This window comes from Calonectris borealis, chromosome 1 (genome assembly GCF_964195595.1).
Source record: "Calonectris borealis chromosome 1, bCalBor7.hap1.2, whole genome shotgun sequence".
NCBI lineage: Eukaryota > Metazoa > Chordata > Aves > Procellariiformes > Procellariidae > Calonectris > Calonectris borealis.
This window is the reverse complement of record NC_134312.1, coordinates 90,427,803-90,454,112: the sequence shown is the minus strand read 5'-3', so window position 1 is coordinate 90,454,112 and position 26,310 is coordinate 90,427,803. Positions and strand designations below refer to the sequence as shown.

The 26,310-nt window shown below is 47.6% G+C and overlaps 1 protein-coding gene across 1 annotated transcript in view; it reads right to left on the bottom strand.

The window, feature by feature from the left end:
- Positions 1-24,938, bottom strand: part of ARHGAP31 (Rho GTPase activating protein 31) — a 61,376-nt gene extending 36,438 nt beyond the window's left edge. Inside the window, exon 1 of the mRNA XM_075166849.1 lies at positions 24,818-24,938. Within this exon, the coding sequence (XP_075022950.1) occupies positions 24,818-24,917 (100 nt within the window). The 5' untranslated portion in view covers positions 24,918-24,938. The remainder of the gene's footprint in view (positions 1-24,817) is intronic.
- Between the last annotated feature and the right edge of the window lie 1,372 nt (positions 24,939-26,310).

The window sequence follows — 26,310 nt, the reverse complement described above, 5'->3', positions numbered from 1 at the left end:
TCCCCCCCCCCCTTTTTTTTTTTTTCGCTGCGCTATCTCTGCTCCAAGTCAGGCCAGGTAGTGCTTATCATTTCCTCTGCACTGCAAACACCAGTGTGCATGCGTTTCCTGCCGGCGAGTCCTAAACCGCAGGCCGACATTGTTTTCAAGGCCCCCCTCGCTTGGAGGCAGGAGCAGCTCTGCCGCACAGCGCTTCCTGTTGATGTCAGGCCCCTCTTCCTCCCCAAGCAAAGGGGCTTCCTGCCGGCATCTGTGTCCTTTTCCATGAGGACTAGCAGGAGCCATTTTCCTGCACAGCGGCCGGGGAGGGAAAAAATTTAATAAAAGGTGGTGGAGACAGGGATATAACGGGGAGGAGCAGGGGTGGATGCGTTTTTTTCCATGCGATGTTGAAGCACGTCTGGGGCCCCTCTCAAGAAGGAGGAGAGAGAAGAGATAAGAGGTCAAAACAATAGAGCTATGTCTCAGGGATGCCGGTATTTGCAAGTACCAGAGAAATCATTTATTAGCAGAGAACATCAGAGACTAATTACAGCTGCCGATTTCCCACTGCTAAGGAATGTAAGCTCACAAAAGAAAAGCTACAGCCATGGCCCCCGTGCTCCAGTGGCGCTGTCATAAGCTGTGGGAGATGCCAAGACCTTTACACCAGACCATTGCCTTCGTTTTTATTCTTTCAAATGGAGGAATCTCTACTGCTGCCAGCACTGTTTCATCAACAGTGGAGAAACTGGACGACAACTGCAGAACACGGCTTTTGCCAAGCTGAAGCACTTCAGCTCCGCAGACTGCCATTGCATGAGCCACTGCCCCAGCAGAGAAGGGAAAACCTAACCAGACACCATTTCGGGCCTCCCCACAGTCCATGGCATTCAAGGTTTGCATTTGTCCCATTAGAGAAGCTGATGGGCTTGCCCCAGCTCCCCCCAGGAGGTTATCAGTTTGCTGCACAGTGTAAGAAACACTGGAACGTGTGATTGCAGGCTCTGTCGTGGTGGGGACACACGACACAAGAGGCACGAGGAGCACAGCCAGCCATGGCAGCAGCGTTGCCTGCCCTCCGCAGCATTTCAGCCATGCGGCTCCCGTGGCCTCCAGCACAGGGCGAGGAGCTGGCTCGCATTAGGACACCTTCCCCTACCTAGGGAATGACTGGAGTCCCCCAGCATTTTCTATATCACACTTAAAACTATGGCCAAAATGCATGGAGTGCGGAGGGGGTTTACTAAGGGGTCCCTAGCAATGACCAAACAGGTTATTAGGACCCCTAGCAATTACCAAAGCAGGATCTGTCCCTTAGAGTCTCAACTACTGCTCCTAATGGTCCTCTGGAGATGAATTTCACGTGTATTTCAATATTGTTGTAATATGATTTTCTCCTTCTTTTCCTATCATCTGTTGCCTGGTCACCTTCCTGTGTCATTGTAGGAATGAAGCAATGGGTTACGCTTCCAATCTCTGGGTGTAAATTGCCACAGAGGCTGACAAAATTACTCCAGCTTTATGCAACTGTAGCCAGCAGCAGATGTGGCCCCAAGTCTGGCAGAGCCAGCGGAGTTGCAAGAGAGTGAACTGGGGCTTAGTTTTCCTCACAAGCAGAAATTCTTACTCAAGGTGCAATTGCAAAATCTTGATGGCTGGTGCGGGTGTAAGATGCAAAGGAAAAAAGCCCACCTACATTCTCACAGCAGAAGTTGGCCAGGGCCACTGAAATTCGCAGCGCTGACATTTAGGCAAGCATTCCCGGCCGCAGAAGATGCACTCTGCATAGCTAAACTCAGCTGGCGCTGTGCCGCTGCTCACACATGAGAGCAGGACGAGGGACCAGGAGAGGAGACCTCCCCGCGCTTTTGAGGGAGCTCCAACCTACACGGTGCCAGTGGCTTTTCTGGAAGGTGCCTAGCAGCTGGCAGAGGCAGCTAAAACCTGTGAGCGCTTTGCAGGATGGGGTCCCATTTCCAAAGTTGCTCTGGGAGCAAAACTGCACTTTGACGAAGGAGCGTGCAAGAGAAACAGGCTCCACCGAGCTCACATTTTCCTGTCGTGCTCTCCCTCTCTTTTAGTACGGCTTGCTATTCGTGAATGAATTACCTCAATCCCTCTTAAGCAATGTACTGACCAGGAAAAGGGTGTGGGGATTATTAATGGAAAAATCCTTGAATCTTTTAGCCCTGTAGCATGGCTACAGTTACAATGAAAACAGGATACCACACTGCATATGGGGAGGAGGAAGAGAAAAGGAGCAGAAACTCTAACGATCTACAGGGACTGACTCGCAAGGAAGAACAAAGTGGCGGTGGTGAATAGGCACAGCTGGCCCAAATTACCAGGAGAGAAACGAACGCGCACAATAGCAGTCTGCACGGCGTGCAAATACCACCGAGGGAAAGGGCTTGTTCTGGATGATCAAGGGGTTGTAACTAGGAGTGACTGAATGAAATTATGAGGGGAAATTTAGGTTGAATGGTAGGAAAAACCTCCTAAGAGTGAGACATAGTATCATGTTGTAGAATTGCCTTCTCAAGGGAGGGGGCGGGAGCCACGCTGCCTGGATATTTAAAAGTAGGCAGGAGATTACTCTGAAGGGAACAGTCCTGCACGGGCCGCTGTGACAAAGACAAAACAATCTTGCCGGCCTTCCCATGTCGTTATCAGCGATGCCTTTTAAGCCACAGCGAGATCCCCTGGAAGAGCTTGCTGTGTTGATTATAAAGGAAAGCATATAGTGCCAGCACTCACTACAAGGGACAACCGCAACCAGCAGCTGGAGTTTAAATTGGATACTAAAGCATGCGGGAAGAAAGGCTACTTGAAAATCTTCCAGCAGAATGATTTTCCAGGGAGAAAGTGTGCATTTCACAGAATCAAAATGTTTCACCAGAACACAGGGATTCAGTTCGATTTTTCAACCAAAGAAACACTCAAATATATTGTTTCTAGAAGATTAAATATGTTCACTTCCATATCATTATTGTCAACATAGTATAACCTTTTGGAAAATTTTTATTTAGGGGAAGTTTCTACTTTTTTATTCCGATTCCGGATGAAAGGAAATCTTGCGGTAGGGGAAGATGGAGCACAGTGCAAAACAGGAACCGGCTCTAATGGATATCAAGTGATATCATCAGTGGCTGGCTAGTGTTTGCTCCTCTCTGTACACTTCTGAGGACAGCAGCACCGTTCCTTGCAAGCTGAAGCCCAGAATATTATGTGTGTTTCTCGTCAATGAACAAGAGAAAAAGGAGGCAAGTGTCCTAGGGTTTGCTTTTCAACCCTCGGGATACAAAAAACCCTCATTTGAAATCTCGCTTGTATCTCACGTCCCCTATTGTGAGGATAAAACCCCAGCACAGTCTCACAGAATGTGCTTTGCTTCCGTCAGCAAAAATCTAACCCCTTGGCAAGGAGTCATGAATTAACAGAGGATAAGTATCGTTCTCATCCCATAGGTGCAAAAAATGAGAAACAGAAATGAGTTGGCAGCCTCAGGTCATGCAATGAGTTAGTAGAAGAGCTAAGGTTAGAGCCCACGGCTTTGATTCCCACTCTGTAACTAAACCACGCAGCCAGTTTTCTGGTACCTGAACTCCTGGTAAATAGAAACTTAACTGAAAAGTTTAGAAGTTGGTAAAGCATGCAGAGATTGCAACTGGCTTATCAGAATCACTGACCCAGAAAGCTGGGTTGGAAATCTCACACAGATGTGTTTTTCTGGGAGAGGCTCAATTCTTCCCAGGCTTCTACCAAACCAGAAAGACCCCCCCTACCCAAACTTCTAGCCAAAATCTGGACACACGGACTAAAACCTCAGAAGGAGGTTTGAGTCAGAGATCGCCGATCGGATTCTTGGAGCAACCTTCTGGGCTGGTTGTCCTAAAAGTTAGCCTTGTACCAAAAGACCAGACTTCAGTACCCCTGTGCCTGGGAATGTTTGGAACTGGATCCACGCTTTGTGGCTTGGTCTCACTTCCAATTCTTTTCTTTCTTTTCCTCTTGAGTGGTTCTCTCATAACTAAATACCACAATAATGGCAAGAAGCTACCCAGAGGCCATCTGGGGAGAAACTGCATTATTTCTGATCATTTCAGGGAAGGGAGGTTGGTGGGGGGTGGGAGGCGAGGCCTGAATTCACTGGAAAAGATGTCCTGTCTGTTCACAGATCAGTTATACTTCTTGCATTCCCTGTCTTCTGACTTCTTCCATCTCCTCAACTATCCATTGGTTTCCTTTCTTTACCTTTCATTTTCATTTCACAGGGCACTCTGTTTTCAGCATAATTTTCTTCCCGTGGAGACCAAACTCAAGCCCCACCTTTGAGACCTGGACCGAGGTTTAAAATCCCTCCCCAAGCAAAAAGGCTCTTGGATCTGGCATTTACAATTCAGGCCCATATCTTCCAAGTGCAGCTCTAAACTGGATCAAAGACTTTTGTTCCTAGCTTTTGTTCCCAGCTTTTGTTCCCTTCTCTGTTCCCTTGAAATGTCAGCAAACATGATGGCTTTGTTGATGCCATCAGGGTGGTCTGACCGCTTCCCACACTGGGCATGCAGATTGGGTAGCCGTGGAGCAGTCAGCAATTCACTGGGTGTCTCCTCTAGGATGTTGTTGTTCCTCACACCAAGGCAGTGGCCTGAAGCAGCAACACTACCATGAAATCAACAGAAAACAAATCCACCTCCAGCTGCCCTGGCTCGCATAGGGACACACAGACTGTTTGTTCCAAACCAGCAGCTGCCGATGCTGCCAGGAGGACAGGAAACCATGCTGGGAACTCAGGGCTTTCCTCGGATATTGGGATGGATATCCACCCCTTCAGACATTCCCCGCTTTGTCTGGAGGAAGACTCAAAATATATGCATTACTGCTGCCTCCTGAGCTGACAGACTGCAGGGCTGTCAGAACTCACAGCCCTCACGGCTGTTCTAGCTCTCTGCTGACTTCCAAGTGGAAATGGTTTCTCTCAAGCCCAAGTGGGGGGACATAGGCATGTCCTACCCCAGACACCTCCTGTCACCTCCCCAGACATCCCTGGGGCTGCTCTGAGATGACCTGGGACCTCCCTGGCTACTGGCTGTTCCTTGGTCAGCGCTGGCTGCACTGCGGCGTAGGGGCAGACAGCACTGCCGGCCACTCTGACCCGTCTCGTTCCCTGCGAGGTTATAGGAGAGCCCGTGCAGAGCCCAGCAGGCTCTGCCTGAGCCGTGGGAAGTACCCACAAAACGTGTCTGCCTGCTGCCACAGCATCACAGGGCGCTTCACAGGAAGGATGGGGAAAAAGATAGGCTATGAGTCAACTACCAGCCACAGGCCACAGTTCTCTGCCCCATCACAGGAACCACTTTTAGCCTGCACTGGCCAGTAAGGGTTGCCTTAGCATCACTCCTCTGCCCACCTGAAGTGTTTATACCACGGGGGATCCTCAGGGTTTCCAGGACGTTTGTGCTGCTCTCTCTGCTTTGCCTGCCAATATGCTGCAAAATACGAGCCCTGGCTTCTCAGCTGTTCTGAAATAATGTGCTCGGCTTCAGCCTGAAGAGCCTGAGTAGCGCGGCTCTACTGCACTTCCCTGGTAGCCATCATGTTAAGGATGTGATCATATTTAGGAATGAGCTGAGGCTCTTCCTGCTCTCTGCTCTGCACCTCTCCGGTTCAGTCAATCTCTTCCTACCACAGTGCTTTTTCCCACTGCTTATTACTAATTCATTTTCTCCAATTACAGCAGAAAAAGGCCCTGGCCAAAGAGGAATTTTGCAGCATGTCTCAAAAAAGATCATATTTGTCTGCAGCTTGGCTTCATTTAAGGAAGGTCATTCTGTGGTCAAGCACTCTCAAAACAGACAATGCCTTGTCTCCAGGTCTCCAGAACCTCCCATCCAGGCACTATCATCGAAGCTTTCAATTTGAGTGCTCCTCTGATACATATGCAGCCTCACCAATACTTTCTCAGCAGTCTGTCCCACAAGAGATTTAGGCCAACACAATCTACTTCTCTTGGAGCTGATACCACCACCATCTTCAATGCCAACTGCAGTCAATTACAACAGTGCGGTTGACAAATCCACCTAAAATTTGGTTCTTTTTTTTCACTCTTGACACCAGTTGTGTCCTGGTGCATTCCTTGGACTTCCCTGGAGCTAATTCATGGCTCACTCCAGTGGTAACAGAGAAAGTGTGGGTGTCGCAGAAGCACTTTGTCACAGGGGAGATTCGCAAGTACCCAAGTCACGTAGACATTCCTTTTGTTCTGCTGTTTCACCTACCTAAATCATAAGCCCCTTTACGGCTGGGAACACTTGCTGTATATGCAGATTTGAAGTACTGCCACACCAGTTGGCTGCAGCATCCCAGATTTATGCTAGTGTCACTGAGGTCAGAAGCTGGCCCAATGCCATGCAGCCTCTGCTTCTGGAGGAGCTCAACGGTAAAAGGCAGTATGCTGAAATGGAGGCAAGGTGTCAGAGTGCTGCAAGTTGCTTGAAAAACTTGTCAGAGCCACAGTAACAAAATGAAGACACCCTTTCGCTGCCAGCATGTGAATCCCTTATACTTCTTGTGTCCCACTGTGGGAGACCCCATGTGTGGAACACTTGAAAGGACACATGGGGTACCAAAAGCCACGTGCTAGGGAAGGCCTGTGGTATAAGGTGCAGCCAAGGAGAACGTTCCTAAATGGATCCCTTGGCTTATACTTGCACCATCCAACTTTGCCACACAGCCCTGCACCTTCCCTTCTACTCCATAGCTGCATACACCAGAGGACAGCTGGGCAGGGGATAGCCAGTCAGGCCAGCTGTGCCTCTGGCCCACCTGAGCAGAGCAGGAAAGGGGCTGCAGGGAAATACATCAATACGAATGCATGAAGTGCAGACACAGCTGTCATGGAGTATAGACCAATGCCCTGGTCCCCTGAGCACAGAAGGTCCCATGGAGAGTTAGAGCCCGGTTTCATTGCGTGCGCAGCAGAGACACCTTTGTGCACGGACACACATGCAGCATTTGAGCCATCCCAGGTTTTAGGATGGCTCTGGGTAGAGATGGGAGTCCGTTGTATGAATCACGCACAAAATGCACTACCCTTGATCTAAAACGCGGGGCACGATGGCATGATTTAGCAGCATAGGCTGGTTCATAACTTGGTTTTGCAGTATGCAAGCAGACATTTGGGTGGATGATGTCTTGTTGGACTCAGGTGGAAGGGGAGATGGCAAAGCGGGTGGGAATCACAGTCAGGTGTATATCAGCAAGCTTGTCCTGCTCAGAAGAAATAAAGGAAATGTTGCAAAAGGTAATGATGTTGAGAGGGAATCCACTTTTGAATCTGGCTTGCCTGGCTGCGACCTGAGACTCCTTTATAAATCGCATCAGGAAGGCAGCATTGGCCAACAAAACACAACAGCTAATCATAAAATCCAAAGAATATCCATTATGTGCTCAGCTAGTGACATTTTAAAGCCTATAATTTTTTGCATCTGTAGGCTCCTGGCCTGTAGTATTCACTCTCCCTTCCCTTGGAGCCAAGCTAGAGACAGACTCAGATAAAAACCCTGCAGCTGAACACCCCGGATTTCAGGGAAATTGTACTCAGGCGTCTGTACTTCAAATTCAACCCTGATCAGAGCAACCTGAGAAGAACCCGTCCAAAATGAGCTGGGCTCCAGACAGGCATCTTTGTCTCCCACTTCGGGGAGGAGACAGCAGAGGCCAGTGCCAGACCTCCAGAGTGTAATCCAAGCAGGCTCTTGAGATATGCAAAACTCAGGTGCAACTCAAGTCAGCTTTGTAGACTTGCAGACCTTTGCAGACAAGAGACACAAGGTCTTTTTTTTCTGATTTCAGGCTTTGTTGGGGAAATTTTTGAACTTCGATTTGGTAGCACTTGGGTAACTTCAGCCCTCTTTTACACAACAGCCTGGGCACTCCTGACAGGAATCTTTACAGAGGGTTTGAAAAAGAGAATTGGAAAAATATGAATTTGGGAAACAGGAATGTTATAACCTTGCTAGCGCAAAGGCAAAAGCCGTTGTGTGCACACAAATTTAGAAGCAGCAACAGCAAAATCCTCTGAAGGAAAACAGCAGCGATTTTTATTATTGCCTTATATGAGTTCAGAATGTTGCAAAGTTAAACAAAGCAATTATAAAGCTGGATTTTTAAAAATACTTAATGTTTCACAGTCTCCTTTGAGATGAATCAGGTATCCAAACATCTGGGGGCTGCAAAATCCATCAGGAAACACAGACAGATGAGACACATCAAGACAGGAAGATTCAGGGCTGCCATCGGAGAGACAAGGAACAGCAGGAGATTCCCGCAGCTTCTTTTGGGTAAGAAATGTTAGTACTACATGGATGTGTACACTAAACAAAAAGAGGAAGAAAAAGAGAGGGCTAAAAAAGGTTTTTGCAAGTCTCCTGCTGTTCTGTGTCTTTCTCACTTTGCTCTGATCTCTCTGTACGTGTCACTGGCTGGCAGGATGACTGCTTCCTGCTTCATGATTTCATATTTAATTCTTTCTATATAAAAGGAATTTAAAGGAAATTATTACAAACGGTTTGGCCACGCTGCATCAAGTCTTGGAAACTATTTCATTACCCCTGACGTTTTCTCTTTTTTTTCCTCCTTCTTTTTTTCTCCTTTAAGAGAAAAGTTAGACGCTTTCCTAAACGCTTTCCAGACTTGAGCTATTCACAGATTGCATGTGGAAGACAAACACAGCCCAGGCCTGGAAGAAAGAGGCTCTCACACTGGACACTCCAGTAGCTTGGGGCGTTGCAGGCGGTGTCCTCGGCAGCGTTTCCTTTCAGAAAGCCGTTGCTGCATGAAAATGCTTTGGGTGTAGCAATCCTGTGCTCATCCCACAGGCGCTTCATGAAAGAGGCAACTGTTCCATGTTGGGAATTCAGAGAAACCTCTGGCCAGCAGCGGCTGCTGGAGGCGCCCTGATTAAAGCCCCATTGTTTTGCCCTCTCCAGCAGTCCTGCTAAACCGCTCCCTGATGAAGCTCCTGTCTGTCCAGTGGCTTGGGAAGAGGCAAATAAGTAAATACGGTCGTTGCTGGGAATAACAAAGATTGGGGGAAACAAGGAAAGAGGAAGCAACAAAAAAAATCCTCTAATACACTACATTTCTTCAAAGGCAAATGCCAAGGGGTTGGGTTTCTGGGCTGTGTTTCTTTTGTCAGAAAGGCTCCTGGATCTTGCTGTACTAAGGGCTTTGAGATACTAACAAATACACTGCAAACACAAGAAGGGGTGTTGCAGGAAAAGGGCGTTGAGATCATACTTAATCAAACTTCCTTACATTTTGATAGCTACAGTACTGCCGTGTAAGTCAATCATCTCTTTGCCTTTGCAGTTCTCTGCAGCCAACACAGCTGAGCCACACACTTCAGGCCAAGACCTGTATCCTGATGTTAGTACATGGCAGATGGGTTTCAGAGGAAAAAAATGCCAGGCTAAGTTCATCTCCTTGTGCAGGTCTATCTCAAAGGGGGACAAACTGCATGATCTAAAAGCAGGAATTTACTGGAGACTGTAAAATCAGAGAAGTTTTGATTCACAGCACAGGCTTCCAAAGCAAAGGAAGCTGAGGCACTGTATGCCCTCAGCAGGCAATGAAGCTGAGCACATTTAAACGTTAAGTATTGCAAGCTTATCCAAGCGAGACAAAGCTGCTCTTGCTCACGCCCATAGACTCTGGAACTGATCAGAGACTGAAGCTCATTTTAATGTCAGTTAGGCACCAAAGGGGGAATGAAAAAGTGTAGTTAGCTGATGAAAAAATGCATCACTCGCAATGCAGTAACTCAATGGCATCTCCTTGCACTTTCCAAAACCAAGCTTATTTCAAGGGCTGAAAGGAGCCAGAAATAATTCCCTCACCTCTCGCCCTGGCTCAGTTTTGGATAAGAATCTGGAAGAGGAGTTTTGGATAACAAAGGTTGTTGGCACTGCGAGCATCTTCCTTTACTGTCCACTGTTTCTGATGAACCCTATTCCTGTCTATCCTCCAGCTGTCTGTACACAGAAAAGCATCTCTTCATCTGTTCTACCCCTACTACCAAAACTGCCAGGATTTTGAATTTTCCTCCCACTTATAGCCCTCTCTCTTCTACCACCCATTGGCAGTCTCCAGTTGTTCCAATACGGTCAGTTTTGCTCTCAGACTACTTTTTCCAACCTTTCCCTCTTCCGTTTCAAGCATATTGGGATTTCCTCACATGCTTTCTCCACTCCACCTTTGCCCTTATTCCCTTTCCCTATTCATTCCCTCTGGTCTCCTTTTTAATTTCTCTGCCACACTTCTTCCCTCCCAGCTGTTTCTTTGGATGCATTACCATTAGCTTCTATCAATAACTTAAGGTTGGGCCTGGTCCCAAAACCAGAATCAATTGAAATTGCTGTCGGTGACTTGTAAGGGGCAGTCCTTTCCATGAGCCAGTAATGAACCATGTCCCATGGCGTGCAAAGAGAAAACTGTGTTATTGCATATTCTCCCCTCTAAATCAGAGACTATAAAATGAAGATTGCAGTCTTGCAGAAAGTCTTTGTAGCACTTTTGTTCCTTTTTTTTCTTGTTATTTTTGCAAGATTAGCAGAACTAAAGACAGCATTCTGGCCAAATTCCAGTTTAGGGTAATCTCTTCTGCTATTTCAGATAGATGCTGCATTGTTTTTCCATTTCCTAGACACAGAGGTTAGTTGGTAAATGGCTATCATGTTCTCTTCAAAGCTAAAACATCACATATCAGGGCAGAGGCCTCACTAACTCAGAAGGATGCACTAGCAACCTTCCTCTCTAGGTATGTAATGCCACCCTGGTGTTCCTCACATCTCCCTCTGAGGCCCTTGGTACGGGGCCTGCCTGAGACAGGCAAGCTGGGCGAACGCCATCCTTTTCTGCCCTCGCTGTCATCCAGTGTGGCACTCCCCACAGCTGCAAGAGCCCACTTCTCAGTACTGGGTGATGAAAACAGCTGAGAACCTTCAAATTTAATAATGATAATAAAAGCAATTAAAATACTGAGAACTGAGAACTTTGTACCAAAAAAAAAAACGATACCAGCATCATTTAACCACGAAGGGAGTAGGATGTGGAAAAAGGAGTGGCCTAAGGTCTCCCACTGAGTCAAGCAGTGGCAGGGGCAGAGCTTGCCATAGCCTGTGGCATGCCACCGGTGTGACTCCTACCACCTCCTTTGCTCTACGCAATTCAAACTCCAATCTGAGAAACTCAGCCTTCATTCATGTACAAACAGAGGAATTTAAAGAGAAAAGCAAAAGGTGTGCTTTTAAGCTGCTTACATCTCCGCCAGGTCACCAAACCAGATGTGGGATAAAGGAAGCCAAACGGGGAGTGCAAAAATCTCATTTCACATGTGAACGTTCACATTCCCTTTCAGCCACTGCCTCGGCATAGGGCATGGAGCGGACAGCACTGCCCGGGGCGCACGTGGACATCTTCCCAATATTTTAGACAACTGGTAGCTCGCAAAAGTGCTCAGCCAAAACCGCTGACACGTGTCAAATCCCCCAAGCAGTGTTACTGGCCTGGCCAAGTGAATTCGAGGAGCCATCTGGCCAGGGATGCGGAGCCCACGTGCTGGGGGCCGGCCTCTTGCTCCCCAGGCCAGGATAATTGGACATTGTTTGACCGCTGAATCGCCGCTCTGTCAAGCTGAGGGCTTGCCTCGTAGGGACGTGCTAATTACCATGCAAACTGCCACGGGAAGGAGAGGGTCAGAGATGGCCCTCACCCCTTCCTCTCCCCCATAATAAACAGGAGGTTTGTGTGCAACCACAACGCCCCAACGCAGGGAGGGGAGAATGTGTGGGGAAGGGGAGGGGAAGGGAGAAGCTCCTTGAATACTTCCCATTCAAACCCAAATACGGGACCCCTCGTCAAACATGGGAGAGGATTTTCCTGCCGTACCCAGGTTTTTGTTTGCAGTCGGTTCCCTGTGAACTTGGGAGCAGCGCCCGAAGCTGCCCAGAGATCTCAGCGGCGTGCAGTGCCACGCTTGCTGCCTCCTTTCCCTTGTTCCGTATCGTCCAAGGCCTCGCTTTTCACCACCGCAGCCCAACCAAGGAGCTGAAACCACTGCGGAGACAGGACTGCACTGAATGTCCCAATCTCCGCACTGCTGCCGCCATGAGGTAAAGCAAGTAGCACTATTGCTATCAGCCTCTTCTCAAGGAGGCAGAAGTGGGGAAAGGGATAGAAACAAGGCACTTGACAAGCTAAAATATCTTTCCTTAAGCACAAGAGTTGATGTCAGGTGCACCTGCACTGTCCCCTGAATCACAACTATACAAAATCTTTTCATATCCTGCAAACATTCTCTGTCAAGAGGCAGGAACACATTTTTCTGATTTTTCCCATTCTCCCAAAGAAAACACACATGCCTTTTTTGCCTTTTTCTACCAATGCTAACTTAAATTTCCTTCATAGGTATATAATGTTGCAAAGAAAAGCCTTGCTGTCACCCTTTGTCCATCTGCTAAATCCTTCCACCATCCTGCAGTGAGTTCAAATCTGTAGTAAGAAATGCACGAAAAATCTCAAGTAGGGAACCTTTATTAGGACAGGGATGAGCCTCCAAAGCCCTTAGGATCCAGAGCTGCAGTTCACTTCTGTCTTCAACGGCCAAGGGCTAACATCAATAATTTAATGAGTGCCTTACATCCTGAAATATTTCACGAACTGCAAAAACAAGACTTACTCCACCCACCTCTAGGCTGGGAGGTGGCAGCTGTTGAGCTGGGCAGCGCAACGCTACGTGACAGTTTAGGACATGGAGTTAAAAAAACAAATCATGGTTCCAGCTGAAATTGCTTCTGGAAAGGGAAAGACGCAGCACAGCATGTACATGTGTAAAAAAGTCCCTATCCCCTAGAAACAAAAGATAAACAAGAACTTTTTTAAAAGGATTAGGGCCCTTGTTTTACACTGTGCCCAAATGGCAACATTTCCCTAAATGATGCCAAGTCAACAACTTAACTGAACTGATGCTACGCTTGCCATCTTCTGAATCACCCACCCCATTCCTGCAGCAGATTTTCTTGGGCAACTCCCATGCAAGCGCTAACCCGACATAAACCTGCTTAGGGAGTAATTGCTGCAAGCACGGCTTAAGGCTGAACAGCAGCACGCTTATTGAGCTGCCATGTTTAGGGGCCTAAGTAGTATCCAGTTAATCTTCTCAAATCTCATTATTGCAGCAGAGTGACAGATGGGTATTTTAGCAGGCTGGAAATGAGGACTAATTAGGACTCCTAGCCCTTCTTTGTATTTATCACACTGGTTCCTTCCCCGCCTCTGTAGCATGTTTACAAGCAGCGCCGGGGGGGGGGGGGCTGCCTCCACCACCGTGCTCTGCCTGCCACCCCGAGGACAGCAGGTACTGGGTCACGGGCACCTGGCTGATCTAGAGACGGGGCTGCAGGAGGATGTGACTCCTCATCCGGGTTCTGGGGGACCCCAAATCGATGCTGTTGAGATCTGGAACTGAATTTCCTGACTCAGATCCCTTTTGTGGCTTTACACAGCAAACCTTGGGCAGCAGTATGTGACTGGTGCTCGCTACTGAGCCAGGAAGGAAGCAAAATGGACTCAATAGATCACAACCAGCTCTTCCCATTTACCACTCTTAAGCCAGCCTTAGGCACAGATGCTTGATGTATTGACTTTGGCAACATGTGCATACTGCCATCCTGGCAATAAAGTTATCGAAATAGAGGAGGGGAAAAAAAAAAAACACCAAAAAAACCCCACCACCCAACTACGTAAGGGGAACCGAAAACACTTGAGAAAAGGGAGAATCCCCCACGCCCCCTTTGTAACCCTGAGCTGTTGCCTTAGGCCAAACCCCCACGCTCCTTTTAGAGGTTCCAGGACATTTGTTTTAACTTTTTTTGCTGCATTCTTCTACCTTGTTGTACTTCTGGTTTCCAGCCAGGACTGGAAGGGAGAGAACAGGATTATAGAAGGAAGTCTGTTGCTCTATTTTTCTGGCTTGATTAGAAGCAGAAGATGCAATAAATCTCACAAGAGAGTTTGTTCTCATTTAGCCTCTCGTGTATCTGAAACTACCTGACCAGAGCAAGGGTAAGGAAAATGCAATACCAAGTGGAGCACACTAGGAAGATAAAAAGAGAAAGAGCAAAATGGTGAAGCTGTTCCCCTCTCTGATTTTGTATAAGGAAGGAAAGCAATTCAGTCCCACTGACAGCTTATTTATTTCACACAAATTGCAGCGCAGACGCAAGGGATCTGGAAGGAGGCTCACCCTGCCTGATTACACCTCGGAATCTCCCGAGGTGTGACTGCCATCACTACCCACAGCACCATAATCACAGACGAACAGAAAAACAAGCATTAGTTGCACATGGAGCAAAGGGTTTTCCGCATGCTGGTTGGCTCTGTTGTGCTGCCAAGCTGCCTGTCTGCAACAGGATTGACAGTCACATTCACTGCTGAGATGGCAAATACAGAATACTAACAGTATCAAAAATATCCCAGCTGAAATATTCAGATCCAGATAAACAAACCCCTCCCTTTTCTCCCAGTGTTCTGGGTTTGCTAAATCAGCATTTTTTGATGCGCCAGTGAATATAGACGGTGAGATCAGGCACGGATCTAGCCTGGATTCTCAGCCCTGCATTCCACATGTAGAGAAAGTTTGTGAGCACGTCAGCACCTTTCAGAAAAAAAGGCAGTACCGATGCTGCTGTGAAAACCACAGTGGTATCCTTTAAATGAAGTTGGTACTGGAGAATCTGACCTGTTCTCCTGTCTAACACTCAGTAGGAAACAAGTTACACAACTTAGTTACAGCAGGAATGACTCCTGGCCCTTTGGATGTTCAATCCTTATTTTAGAGATGCAGGTATATCTCCTCTAATCATTTCACCATGTGACAGTATTTAATCATGTTACAAAACCAAATGCACATACATTCCCAGATGGGAGAAAGCAAAGGAAGGACACGAGATGTAAAGAGAGCTTTGCATTTGGTTTGGGGTTTAGTTTTTGTTCTTTCTTTAACTGTTCTGTGCTTTACAGAACTAAACAAAGCTTCCTGTTCCAGATTATAAATCTTCAAGCTGCTCCTGGCCCCAGAGAGCACAGGAGATAATAGCATTTCCAAAGGCATTTAGTTAGCTGAGCCTTGAGTGTAGAAGAGGGCAGAGAGAGGAGCTGGAGATAAATGGCTATGAACCCAGCTCAGCTGCTCAGGGCATTTTTCTGAGAGCAGCAGCCACAGCTGAGAATCCTGCACGGGGATGCACGTTTCTGCTCCCCTTGCCCGGTCCCTGTGCTGGAGAAGGGCATGTAACACAGCACCCCGAAAGGAAGAATTCCGGCCACAAGCCCCTGGTTCGGTGCACAGTGCCGTTGGGGGAGCTGTACAACCACCACCTGAGAAAGGTGTGCTGCTTCACAGCATTATTTGTAGGCTTTCTATTAAGCTAGAGATTAGGCTCTGCAAAGCTTTCATCAGATGCAGCATATCAGCCTATTATGTAAAGCATACGTTAATTTGTTTGAGCTGGTCAGCAGCAAGACTGCAGAAACTATTAAAGAACAGCAGCCCTTTATGAAAAGACAATTCATTTTCAGCATTAACCAGGGCAGAAAGGATCCTTAACACTGTCACAATTGCATGTTAGTTATTGACTGAAATTGTCAGCCTAGGCTGGGAGACCAAAGCCAATTTCCAATCGAAACTGTATAAATTACTAGGAACATCAGAAGAATTAGGAAGAGTGTTGCCAGCAGGTCGAGTGATGTGATCCTTCCCCTCTGCTCAGCACTGGTGAGCCCACACCTGGAGTCCTATGTCCAGCTCCGGGCTTCCCAGTACAAGAACAATACAGACTTACTGGAGCAAGCCCAGCTCAGGGCCACAATGATTAAGGGACTGGACCATCTTTCATATAAGGAGAGGCTGAGAGCTGGGACTGTTCAGCCTGGAGAAGAGAAGGATCAGGAGGGATCTTGTTGATGTGTACAAATACCTGATGGGAAGGAATGAAGAAAAGGGAGCCAGGATCTTCTCAGTGGTGCCCATTGACAGGACAAGAGGCACAAATTAAAAAACGTGAGATTCCATCTGAACACAACACTTTTTCACTGTGACAGTAATCAAAGACTGAATCAGGTTGGCCAGAGAGGTTGTGGAGTCTCCGACTGTGGAGATATTCAAAACTCAGCTGGACACAGCTGTAGCTGACCTTGCTTGAGCAGGGAGTTGGTCTAAATAGTCTCCAGAGGTCCCTGCTCATTTCAATTCTGTGATTCTGTAACATTTTCTGCCTCTGTTAAGGTAACTCTTCCCATACGCACATTAAATTACCTAAGTCCAAGTGGCCATCCAGTCAACCCAGCATTGCTTGGAACTGGGGCTGTCACACACAGCATCAGCTGCTGGCACCAGGACGGAGGCAGGCTGGTTTGAGCCTAGGCCAGGATGCTGCTCCCAAATGAGAGTACAGCAACCGGGGCGGAGGAGCTGAAGGCAAGTGCAAAAAACGTGGGTTTTGCTCTATCCCTTTTGGTGCACTGTTAAGATCAAAAGTGCCTGCACCGGGCTGAAAATGGGGAATCTATTCCAGCTGCAGGGTCATGTTCAAGGCAGGAGACAGAAGAGGAGTGAGACTTCCCTGTCCGCTTAAGCGGTGTTTCCAAAAGACTTGTAGCATTAGGGACTGAACTCCTCACTCTCACACACAATGATAGCATTGATCTGGCACTTGAGTGAGGGTGAAGTTTAGTACTGGTGTCTATAACTTCATTATACGCAAGGGCCTAGACATCTGACAACAAGCTAGGTCTCAAGCCCATGTTACTTTCATATCTGTAATCACAGTGGTGCATAAGACCAGAAAGTCTGCTTGTGGTTTCAGATAAATATAGAAAACAGAGGGTTACATTATTGAATTAAGTATGAAAGTTAATAATACAGTCAGCACAGTTGCCCCACGTTATTTAATTTAACACTAAATTCAATTTATGTTACACTGTTCTCTGTCTGTGTCCATTGTAAACATGCCGCAGATTTTTTTTGTTGACAATGCAAAACACATTCACCGAAGTTATCAGCAAAGAAGCTGAAGGCTCTGGCATACAAACAAAGGACAGCTGGGGCTTGAGGCTCTGGGAACATATGGAAAGTAGACACTAGTAGGCAACTAGCAACGCTATTTGCCCTTAAAACAACCAGCAGTGGAGCCAATTAGCAGCCTTTGTATTGCAATAAGGTATCTGTAGGTTTCCATTGTCAAAGCTCTAAGTGCATCTGGCACCCTGTTGGGTGGTTCAGGACTGGAGGCAGACGCTGGTGGCTCTCCATCCTTTAATCACCCTCTGTATTTCACACTTAGGAAAACTGCATCCAGTGCAGATCAGAGATCCAGTCCAAGCCGTGATGTGGGCAGTCAATCTGACAGCCGCCCCACCCCATGCCCTTCAGAGCAGGACTGGGTATACCATTACTGACAGGTTGTTTTCATTTTCCGTATTACCGTTAAAGGAGAAACACTGGAACATAAATCTTTGGCACAACCCTGACTGCCAGCAAATGTTGCTGCTGTAGAACTGCATCACATATGCAAAGCCCGAGTTACAGATGCAAGCTTTCTAGTATTTTGTTTGTGTCATGAGCTCTCCAAAGTAGAACCAGGTCTACACCAAAACTTTGAATCCAAGCACTGCAGACAACTGGGGATCTCCCAGCCTACTTGTTCACCACGTCTGCATCAGCCTATGTCGTACATCCACCCTGTGCAGTGCCAGCATTTCATCCACGGCAGTTATTTCCTTGAACCTTTGAGAGCTGTGATACCACAAGCAGTGAAGTCCTTGGTTTCCCAAGTTCAGATGAAATCAGCTGTTACCAACCAAGAGAAAACATTTGCCAAATCAAAATACGTTTTCTAATCTAGAATCTGCAGGCAAGACATGTGATTCATGCTGTTCGCAGAGGGTGGGGAGAAGGCAGGATCAAAGTGGGGCTTAGTGCATGCAAACGACACGTATGCCTCCTGCAGTGCTTGGTAAGGGAAATGTAAAGCAGGAGGCAGCATGGAAGAGCTCTCTGCTAATCACACAGCACCAGCAATGGAAAGTCAATACAGAACAAGGAGCTGAGCTCGCAACATGAATGTTTAACTGCAGTAACACTGTGCCACAGAGACACAAAAATCCATCTCCCAGGAACCAGAAACAGATTGAGGAAGTAACACAAACATCATCCAAAACAAGGAGGAGCAGCGGAGTAACAGAAGCAGACAGATGGCTTCTGCTCCCGTTGTTCCCAGTGTCTTGTTGCTCTCACTTTGTTGCCATAGAGGCTGATATCTGGGACTTATAATGTGATGCTCTGCTTGCGAGAGCGGGTGGAGAAAAAGCAACCTTTACGTTATTAATAATTTCCCCCACACTATCCATTTTGGCAGCAGAGTTTCTCACTCCTGTGTCCGCTGGACATACCTTGGCAGACTCTGAAAGGCCAAGGAGCTGTTTTCCCTCCAAGCGCAGCTCAGCTCCTCCACCTGCCAATTCATGTACTCAGTCCTTGGGGCCCCTCTGCCACAACTCTCCTCTACTGTACAATAATACAGTCCCCCTTCTTTTGCCCCCAAACTTCAGAGCCCTACTGTCCCTTTTGCTCCCGTCCCAAAAATGAGGGGACACAGCCTTAAATATCCACACGGGTTGCATAACTACAGCCAGGGATAGACCCCCCAGAGCGCGGGTCATGGGACTGCTTAGTGTATCAGCAGTGTGAAGATGTAGAGCAGACTGCAGCAGCACATCAGATAAAAAAAGAGGACCAATGCATTTCAAGCCAGCCCAAGAGACTGTTCTTGTCCCCTTCTCCTCAAGCCCCTGCTGCTTCCTTCCTTGCTGGGAGACAAGTGTTTGCATAGCCTCAGAGTGAGGTAGGTCAGGGAAGAGATCTGGATTGAAAGCAACCTGGCCACAAAGAGACAAAAAGGTTTCTTTTCAGCTCGATCAGTTCTTGAGACAGAAATCCCCAGTGCCACAGTTTCTAATTTTGAGAGCGGGATGAACGCAGCTCTCTTCATTCTTCTGCAGCAGATTAAATGAGCATGTGGCATTTTCATTTTTCCAAGGGGACTTTGAAAAGTCCTCATCTTTTTCCTCCACATTGCCATTAATGATCCTTCAGCAGTTTTCCCAGGACTTCTGCATGCGTCGCTAACCAAAAGCACCTACCCAAAAGCATGGGCATGCATCCACTTCAAAACATCAGTGCAGGAAAAGCAGCTTAAAAAAAATACACTAAGTGGACACAAATGCATCTTTGTGTGGTACACACTTACATGCGCTATGGACTTGCATGCACCCTCACGCACATCCCTGCATGCTCTTATCCCACAAACACATGCAGCTGCACATGCAAGTGTGACGAAGGAAAGCCACACAACCCAGTAAAAGCTGCTTCACATCTGGGTAGCAGCTTTAACGATTTGCTCCGAAGGGAGCCTGTTCTCGAAGCAAACCACTTTCTTCCTGAGTGACAGGTCTCCTCATCCATCTGAGCACAGACGAGGCAGCTTCACAATGAAACACACGGCATCAAAATCAGGCAGAAGGTAGCGTGCTAAGGGTCTGTACCAAAACAGCCAGAGTATCCAAGGCCACCTTTCCTTTGTACAAAGCATATTACCACTGAATTATTGTTATTGTTTTCCCTCAGAAATGCTTGCCTATCCTACAGTAAAGTCTTGACCTACTGCAGCTCTCAAAAGTGGTTAAGATCCTGCTTGGGGGGTCAGTGCAAGCCAGAACTCCCATGTTTTTATGAGACCACTAACACTAAAAGAAATCTTTCCTTACTCTTTCATTCAAATGCAGTTCTGACAAAGCAGAAGCAGTCATTGCACAGCCACACGGCGTAGAAGAATATCATGTGGGTTACCCATATTATTGTCTCCTTCCCCATATTACAATCCAGGGGCTTGTAAGGGTTTCCTCACCCGTCTCCCTGTGCAACATTTGCAGACAACAGCTCCCTTTCCCTTCCCGGTCTCAGGGAGTGCTGCTGGCCGGCCCTGCTCTCTGCCATGGCAAAAAGGAGACTCAAGTGGAGAGCACAAGGGGGTTGGTGGCTTCAAAGCACCTCCAACGAAGAAGCTCTATTTCTACAGCAAATAACAAACAAAGCCAATAAGCATTAGACAAATGCTTTGGGTGCCACAGGCTCAGGATGAGAGGCATTGAGGGAGCTGTGGGGAGTTTGGGAGGGGGTTAAGGCGAAAAGCTGATCTCATTGCATCCCAACCAGACAACATCAGGCAGGAAACAGATGTGCAAGAAACCACAGAAGGGTACAGCAACAGCAGAATTAACTGTCCAGCAAATAAGGGAAGCTAGGACACACAGAGCTGACTTGCACCCTGAGAACAAGACGTCTAATCTGAGATTTGGCTTTTTGCAGTCCTGGTAGCACCTCCTATCCCAACATCTAGGCATCATCCTACTAAAAATGAAGGAAACAATTCATCCTTTCTCCAAGTCCTACCTGGCTCTAAGTAAATGAAGCAAAGGTAGGTCTGAATCAGTACCGGTTCCTATGCAAAAGACTGGATTATCTTTTACCAGCACAATCAAATTTTTATAGATGCTGTGTCTATTTCCATTTTGAAAAATGGAAGTTGTACCTGATTGTGGACCTGAAATCCCAGTCTGAATCTCCCACAGTTAGAAGTACCGAGAATATTAAACTCCATTTTGACATAGCCCCTCTCACTTTAACAGCTTTGACTTTTTCAGCCCCCTCTTACAACACTTCTGTGATATAACCTGAAGCAAGACTACTCTTTGTGACTGTTTTCTTAGGCAGTTCAGATTGTCCTGCCCCAACTAAGGTTTGTGCACAACCTTGAGTCTTGTCTTCTCTGCTGGCCCATCCATCACTAGAAAATTATACTGTTGTTATTACAGGAACTGGGGGCCTGACATTCAGCTGCTATTGACTTCAGTAGAGGCACTATGTGCTTTTCTCCTCTGGAAACCAGGCTGGTTATCAAGAGGCCAAAATATGGCTCTAATGTTAATCCTTCAGGCCTAATATCTGTTAGCTCCATTGCACCCACACAACACTTTATTAAAGTTTGACACAGGAAAATGTTTTAGTAGAGGAAATTAGAGCTAACTTCCTCCTGCATGGGTGCCTATCCATGACCAAAGCCTGACACTGCTTTCCAGTGAAGCTCTGACACTCCAGAAGATCACGTTCCTCCGTGTGTGGATTCAGTGCTGGCAGCGACAGAAGAGGGACTGTGTGAAATCAGACAACTTTTACTCATTGGTATTGCCAGCCACCATCCTTTTGTGTCTTATGTGAGCTTTTCCTCAAATCCACTGCAATTAAAGTCATTGTTTGAGAATTTTAGTGGGAAGGAGGAAAAGCCAATTTTTCCCCAAGTTTCTAGCCCTCTTGCCAGTAGAAAGACTTGAAAACATAACTCAGATGCACACTGAAGTTTCAGAAAACAGAAAGCAGAAGAAGAACCCAGCACTGATTTTTATTTTATCTCATGATTTTTGTGGCCTGAGTCATGATTTTAAATGCTTGGGAGCACTGATAGCAGTCTGCCCCCATAAGGAGCATGACCAGTCTCTGTATAGAGACTGCCAGCAGGAAAAGGCCAAATAGGGTCAAATGCGGTAGTGACAGGAACTGACTTGAAATACACTAAATTCAACACATCTGACCTACAAACCAGCCACCAGACAGCAACATCTGTCCATCACCACTGACCTGGGTCAGGTCTGAAAAATCAACTTAGAGCTAAAGGCTTTGTATCACATTTTTAGTCTCCTGAGCTACCCCACTATGCCTGCTAAAGTCTTTCCATTTACACAGCTCTTAAATACTTTGTGGTTCTGCTGCAGCTTTTATTGTATTATCATAAAGCTCTTTATAACAGAGCCTTAGGTACATCTGTCTGGTAAGGGAGACAGCAGGATCTTTTCACCCTTCACTGAAATGCAGCCGTCTCTGAAGCGGACCATAGCAAGTTATCAAAGAGTTAAATGACAGGAGAGGAAATGCTGATACCTTAAGCAGAATATAATTCTCTCCACTGGAATTTGGCAACGACACAGGGACTAAGGTCCCTGCAGAAAGCACAAGCTGCTCTTCAACAACCGCAAGCATGTAGGGACTCAAGTTGTGCATCTCCTCCACAAAGCACCACACAAGTAGTGCAGCACCCCCTAACTGTAATGGCCGTGTACTAATCCGGAGGGAAAAAAGCCAAACTGAATTATCTACACTAGCCTTGGACGTCCCCCGTGCTCCCTTTGCCATCCCCAGCACCAGCAAAGCAGGTCTCGGCTTCTCTTCGCCTGGGCGAGTGTGCAGGACCAGTCACACAAAGCAGCACTGCGGGATGCATAAAGCAGACCTGAGCATGAAAGCACAACCAATCTGACTTATGTCCTGCCTGTTCTATAGCCTCTTCTGTTCCAGTTAACCCTTCTGGGTGCATTTTAAAACCTGCTTTCAGAAAGGTCCACAACAAAATGTTTTCTGGACAGCAGCTGAAGTGCTCTCCCCCTCCTCATCACTCCCAGATACCATGAACAGTCTTACATCTTCAATGCTTCCAAGTAGGAAACAACCAGAGCCTGCATCCCACCAGTTAAACACATAGTACTATCTAAAGCAGAGCAGAAGTTATTGCTTTACGTCTCTACCAAAGCCCCTGCTTGCAGGAGCACTGGCTTGTCACTGGAAATAATTCTTAGCAGGACAATTCAACTATCCCCAAATCAACCATCTCCCATACCCTAAATGCTCTTCTAATTTTGTTTTATAGTTACAGGTTGCAAGTTTGTGATGTCCTGACGTTCTTGTCTGAACCGTCATTTCTTCCCAAGACATCACTTTGGCATACTTGGTCACTTTCCTATTGATCCTGAGAGCCCTACCAGCAAAAAAAATTAGCATCTCTAATTCTCTTACTTCTTCTCTCCCTGTCCCAACAAATTGAATTGTACCAATCTAACTTACACCCTTCTCAATAAACCTATAACAATTGAGTCTTTCATTTCTGGATCCCACGGCACTGGGCAATGGGATGTGCTATTCAGCAAATAGCAGTACTGCATAAAGGGAAACGAACTTCATATTTCCCCCCACTGCTCCTCAGCACAGAGAGATAAGTAGGTTGGAACTGTGAACCATCCCACAAATGAGACTTGAGACAATGTCCTTCTTTCTTGTGCCCAAAAAAACAGTTTAAAAAACTATGAGATTTTGGGTAATAGATTTAGCTGTTCTCGCCTAATTTCAACTGCAATAACTATGTTTTTCCCTTTAAAATCCCCCTTGCTGCTTCAACCGAATATACTGCCTGTGCCTGCCTTCCCTGCGTTGTTTTTCAGTGTTCCTGTAAACAGCTGTAAATTGTTCCTCCACCACAGCAGCTCATGTTAGCACTGGATGGTATTTATCTATCTGTACCTCGCGCTGGCAAAGTGGTATCAGTTCATTAAGTCTGTTATTTTTGCTATTTCAATTCAATTGCTGTTAAGGGCTATATAAGTTAAAAGATACATTAATTGTTACGGACGACTCGAAATGAAATTGAATGACTGGTTTTCCCCCATACCTAAATAAATGCACATATATAACATTTTAGCTTAGTGATATATGTACTGCCCTCTTCACTGTGCAATGGAAAGGACTACTGTTATGTAGTCCATCCCTCTGCCAGTGCAGTTCCACACTATACTTCCTCAGCCATGCTCATCAGCAAATGAAAGACCTGATTGTACAGCCCTCCCCGTACAAAGCTGACATTGCTGCTAGAAGCTTTTTTTGCTCAGAGTAGCCTGATGTTGGTAAAAGTTATTTAATTCAAACTGGAACATAATGCTAAACCTGGAACATAATGCTCACATCAGGGATGTAACAGGCATGTATTTATTTTTCCTCTTGCTAAACTGCAGGTCTTTCTGTATGCCAAACCCTCAACTGCATCTCTCGTCATCCAAACCTCTCTAAGAAAAATCATTCTGCTCCTTCCCTCATCCAGGACTGACCATTTCAAGCTCAGGACCCTCTGATCTTACTGGAGTTACCTCTTGTCCGAGCTACCATATTCCCATCTGATATCTGGGGGCATGGAGGTCAGGGGGAGGAGGAGAGAAAGATAACAGGCAGGGTAGTGAAAATATTAGCTCAGCTGCCCCCTACACCTCACACCCATCCCTACTTCACCCCACTCCCCCAGTCTCCATCCTGTCTCCATCCTGCAGTGAAAGGACAATATGGGAACTGTAGCGGAGTCCAGGAGAGGCAGGTTGGACATTCCCAGTTCCTCCCTACAGCCTTGCAACACTCTAGTCTTGTGAACTTCAGGAGGATTTCCAAGTCCGGGAGGAGGCAACGCTAAGCACAGTTCTGATTTTCGAACCTAGCTCCCCAGAAGCCTGCTACCCCCTTACACGACCAGGCGGATGGGAGAGGGCATCACAGGGTACAGCTGGCCGCCTCTGTCCACACTTAGGCAGCCCGAGAGCCCTAGCCCAGTCCTTTCCCCACACGCAGCACTACTCATGCAAGGATCATGCAGACGCGTCACCAAAGCAATCTTCCGATTGTTCATTCATTGTGAGCAACTGGGCAGTGACTCCACTTCCCGGGGATAAACCAGCTCCAGGTTGTCTAACCCTCAGCCTTGGGAAAGGTCCGGTTTGCAGTCCTACCGGTAAAAAAAGGGGGGACGCGCGCTCTGCTCCTCCGCTACCAGAGTGAAAATAAAGAGGCATTTACCATCCTGCCCAGAGCTCTCCAGATACTCCGTGAGGTCGCAGCCGAACGCGCTCGCGGCTCCCTTCCTCTTGAGTTTCTGCTTGGCTCCCTTGTTCTTCATGAGGTTAGTCCCAAAAGAGGTTTGCCCCCCTCCTGCCTTGCCCCCCTCCCCCCGGCCTCACGCTGGGCGACAAAAATCTTGCTCTTCTTAGACCACCGCCCGTGTCCCGCTCCCAGGGAGTAACATCGGGGGTCCCGTACAGCGTCCAGCTGGAGAAGTAAACATTAATCCCCACCAGATGTTGGGCTGCTCCTGTGGCAGAGGAAGGTCAGGGTGAGAGAAGGCTCTCCAGCCGGCAGCAGCAGCAATCATAGCCCGAGCCCAGAAGGGTTCTCATCAGAGGGAAGCGGGTGGTGGATGGGTGCCCGCATCAGAGCTGGCAAGTTGGGGGCAGGCGATGGTGGGGGGGACGTCTTTCCCTCAGCACGGTCCCGGGACCCTCCACGGCCACCTTCTGGGTTTCATCAGCCACGCTGCCGCCACTTCCAGCAGAAAGCGTCCCAGTCTGGTCTTGCTTCTCTCGGCTTTCGGAGGAGACTGGAAGTTCAAACGGACTAATGAAAAGGGACCGGGGAAGAGTCTGCACAAGGCTCCTCTTTGGCTCCCCCCCTTCCCCTCCTCCTGCCTTCGGACAGTTAGAGGAATGAGAAACCAGCTTCCTGTCCTGACTCCCGCTCGCTCGCTCTCTCCTTTCCCCCGTTTTACAAATCCTAGGATTATCGAGCTCAAAAAAATGCTGAAAGGAAGTTCGCTGAGGAGGGGGGCGGAGGACGTTTTTTGGCAGTAAAGGGCATGTGTGTGTGCGTGTGCGAGAAGCTGTGGGAAGGCGGGGAGAGGAGTTGCGGGACGGGGATGGGGACGGGGGGAGGAAGAGGGAAAGCCTGTCCTGACAGTCGACAGATAACGGACTGCCTGAGAGGAAATCACTGCGAGCCGAGCCGAGCCGCAGCCCGCGGCGCAGCCAGGCGCTTCCTGCGCTACCAACACTCAGCTCTGAAAAGGCCTGAGGAAGGGCCGGCGAGCAGGAGAGAGACCAGGAGCTGCTCCAGTAAATCCCTGCCTCTGTTCATCAAGTCCTTCGTTGCAAGGCGCCTTCCTGTCTTCGAACGTAACTCTGTCACTTCAGGATTTGCCTTCCTCTACAGAGGTGCAGGCTGGAGCTACCGAGGTGCAAGAAGGGGGCAGAAAGTTGGAAAGCTAAAGAGAAGGGGGAGGAGGGAAACCTTCAACTCCCTCCTCCCCGGCAAGCAGAAACAGATGCCGTCCGGGCATCTAAGTTCACGTACTTTCGAGTCAGCTCCCAAAAAATGCTCCCCTTGACCAACGAAGAGATTTAGAGATAAGGAACAGAAATCGCCTGGTAGCAGCAAGAAGGGAAATGGGATGGGTCTGCCCTCGGGCCCTAAGTCTTGCTCCCCACTCCCCAACACTTTTCTAGTCTAATCTTCAGTAC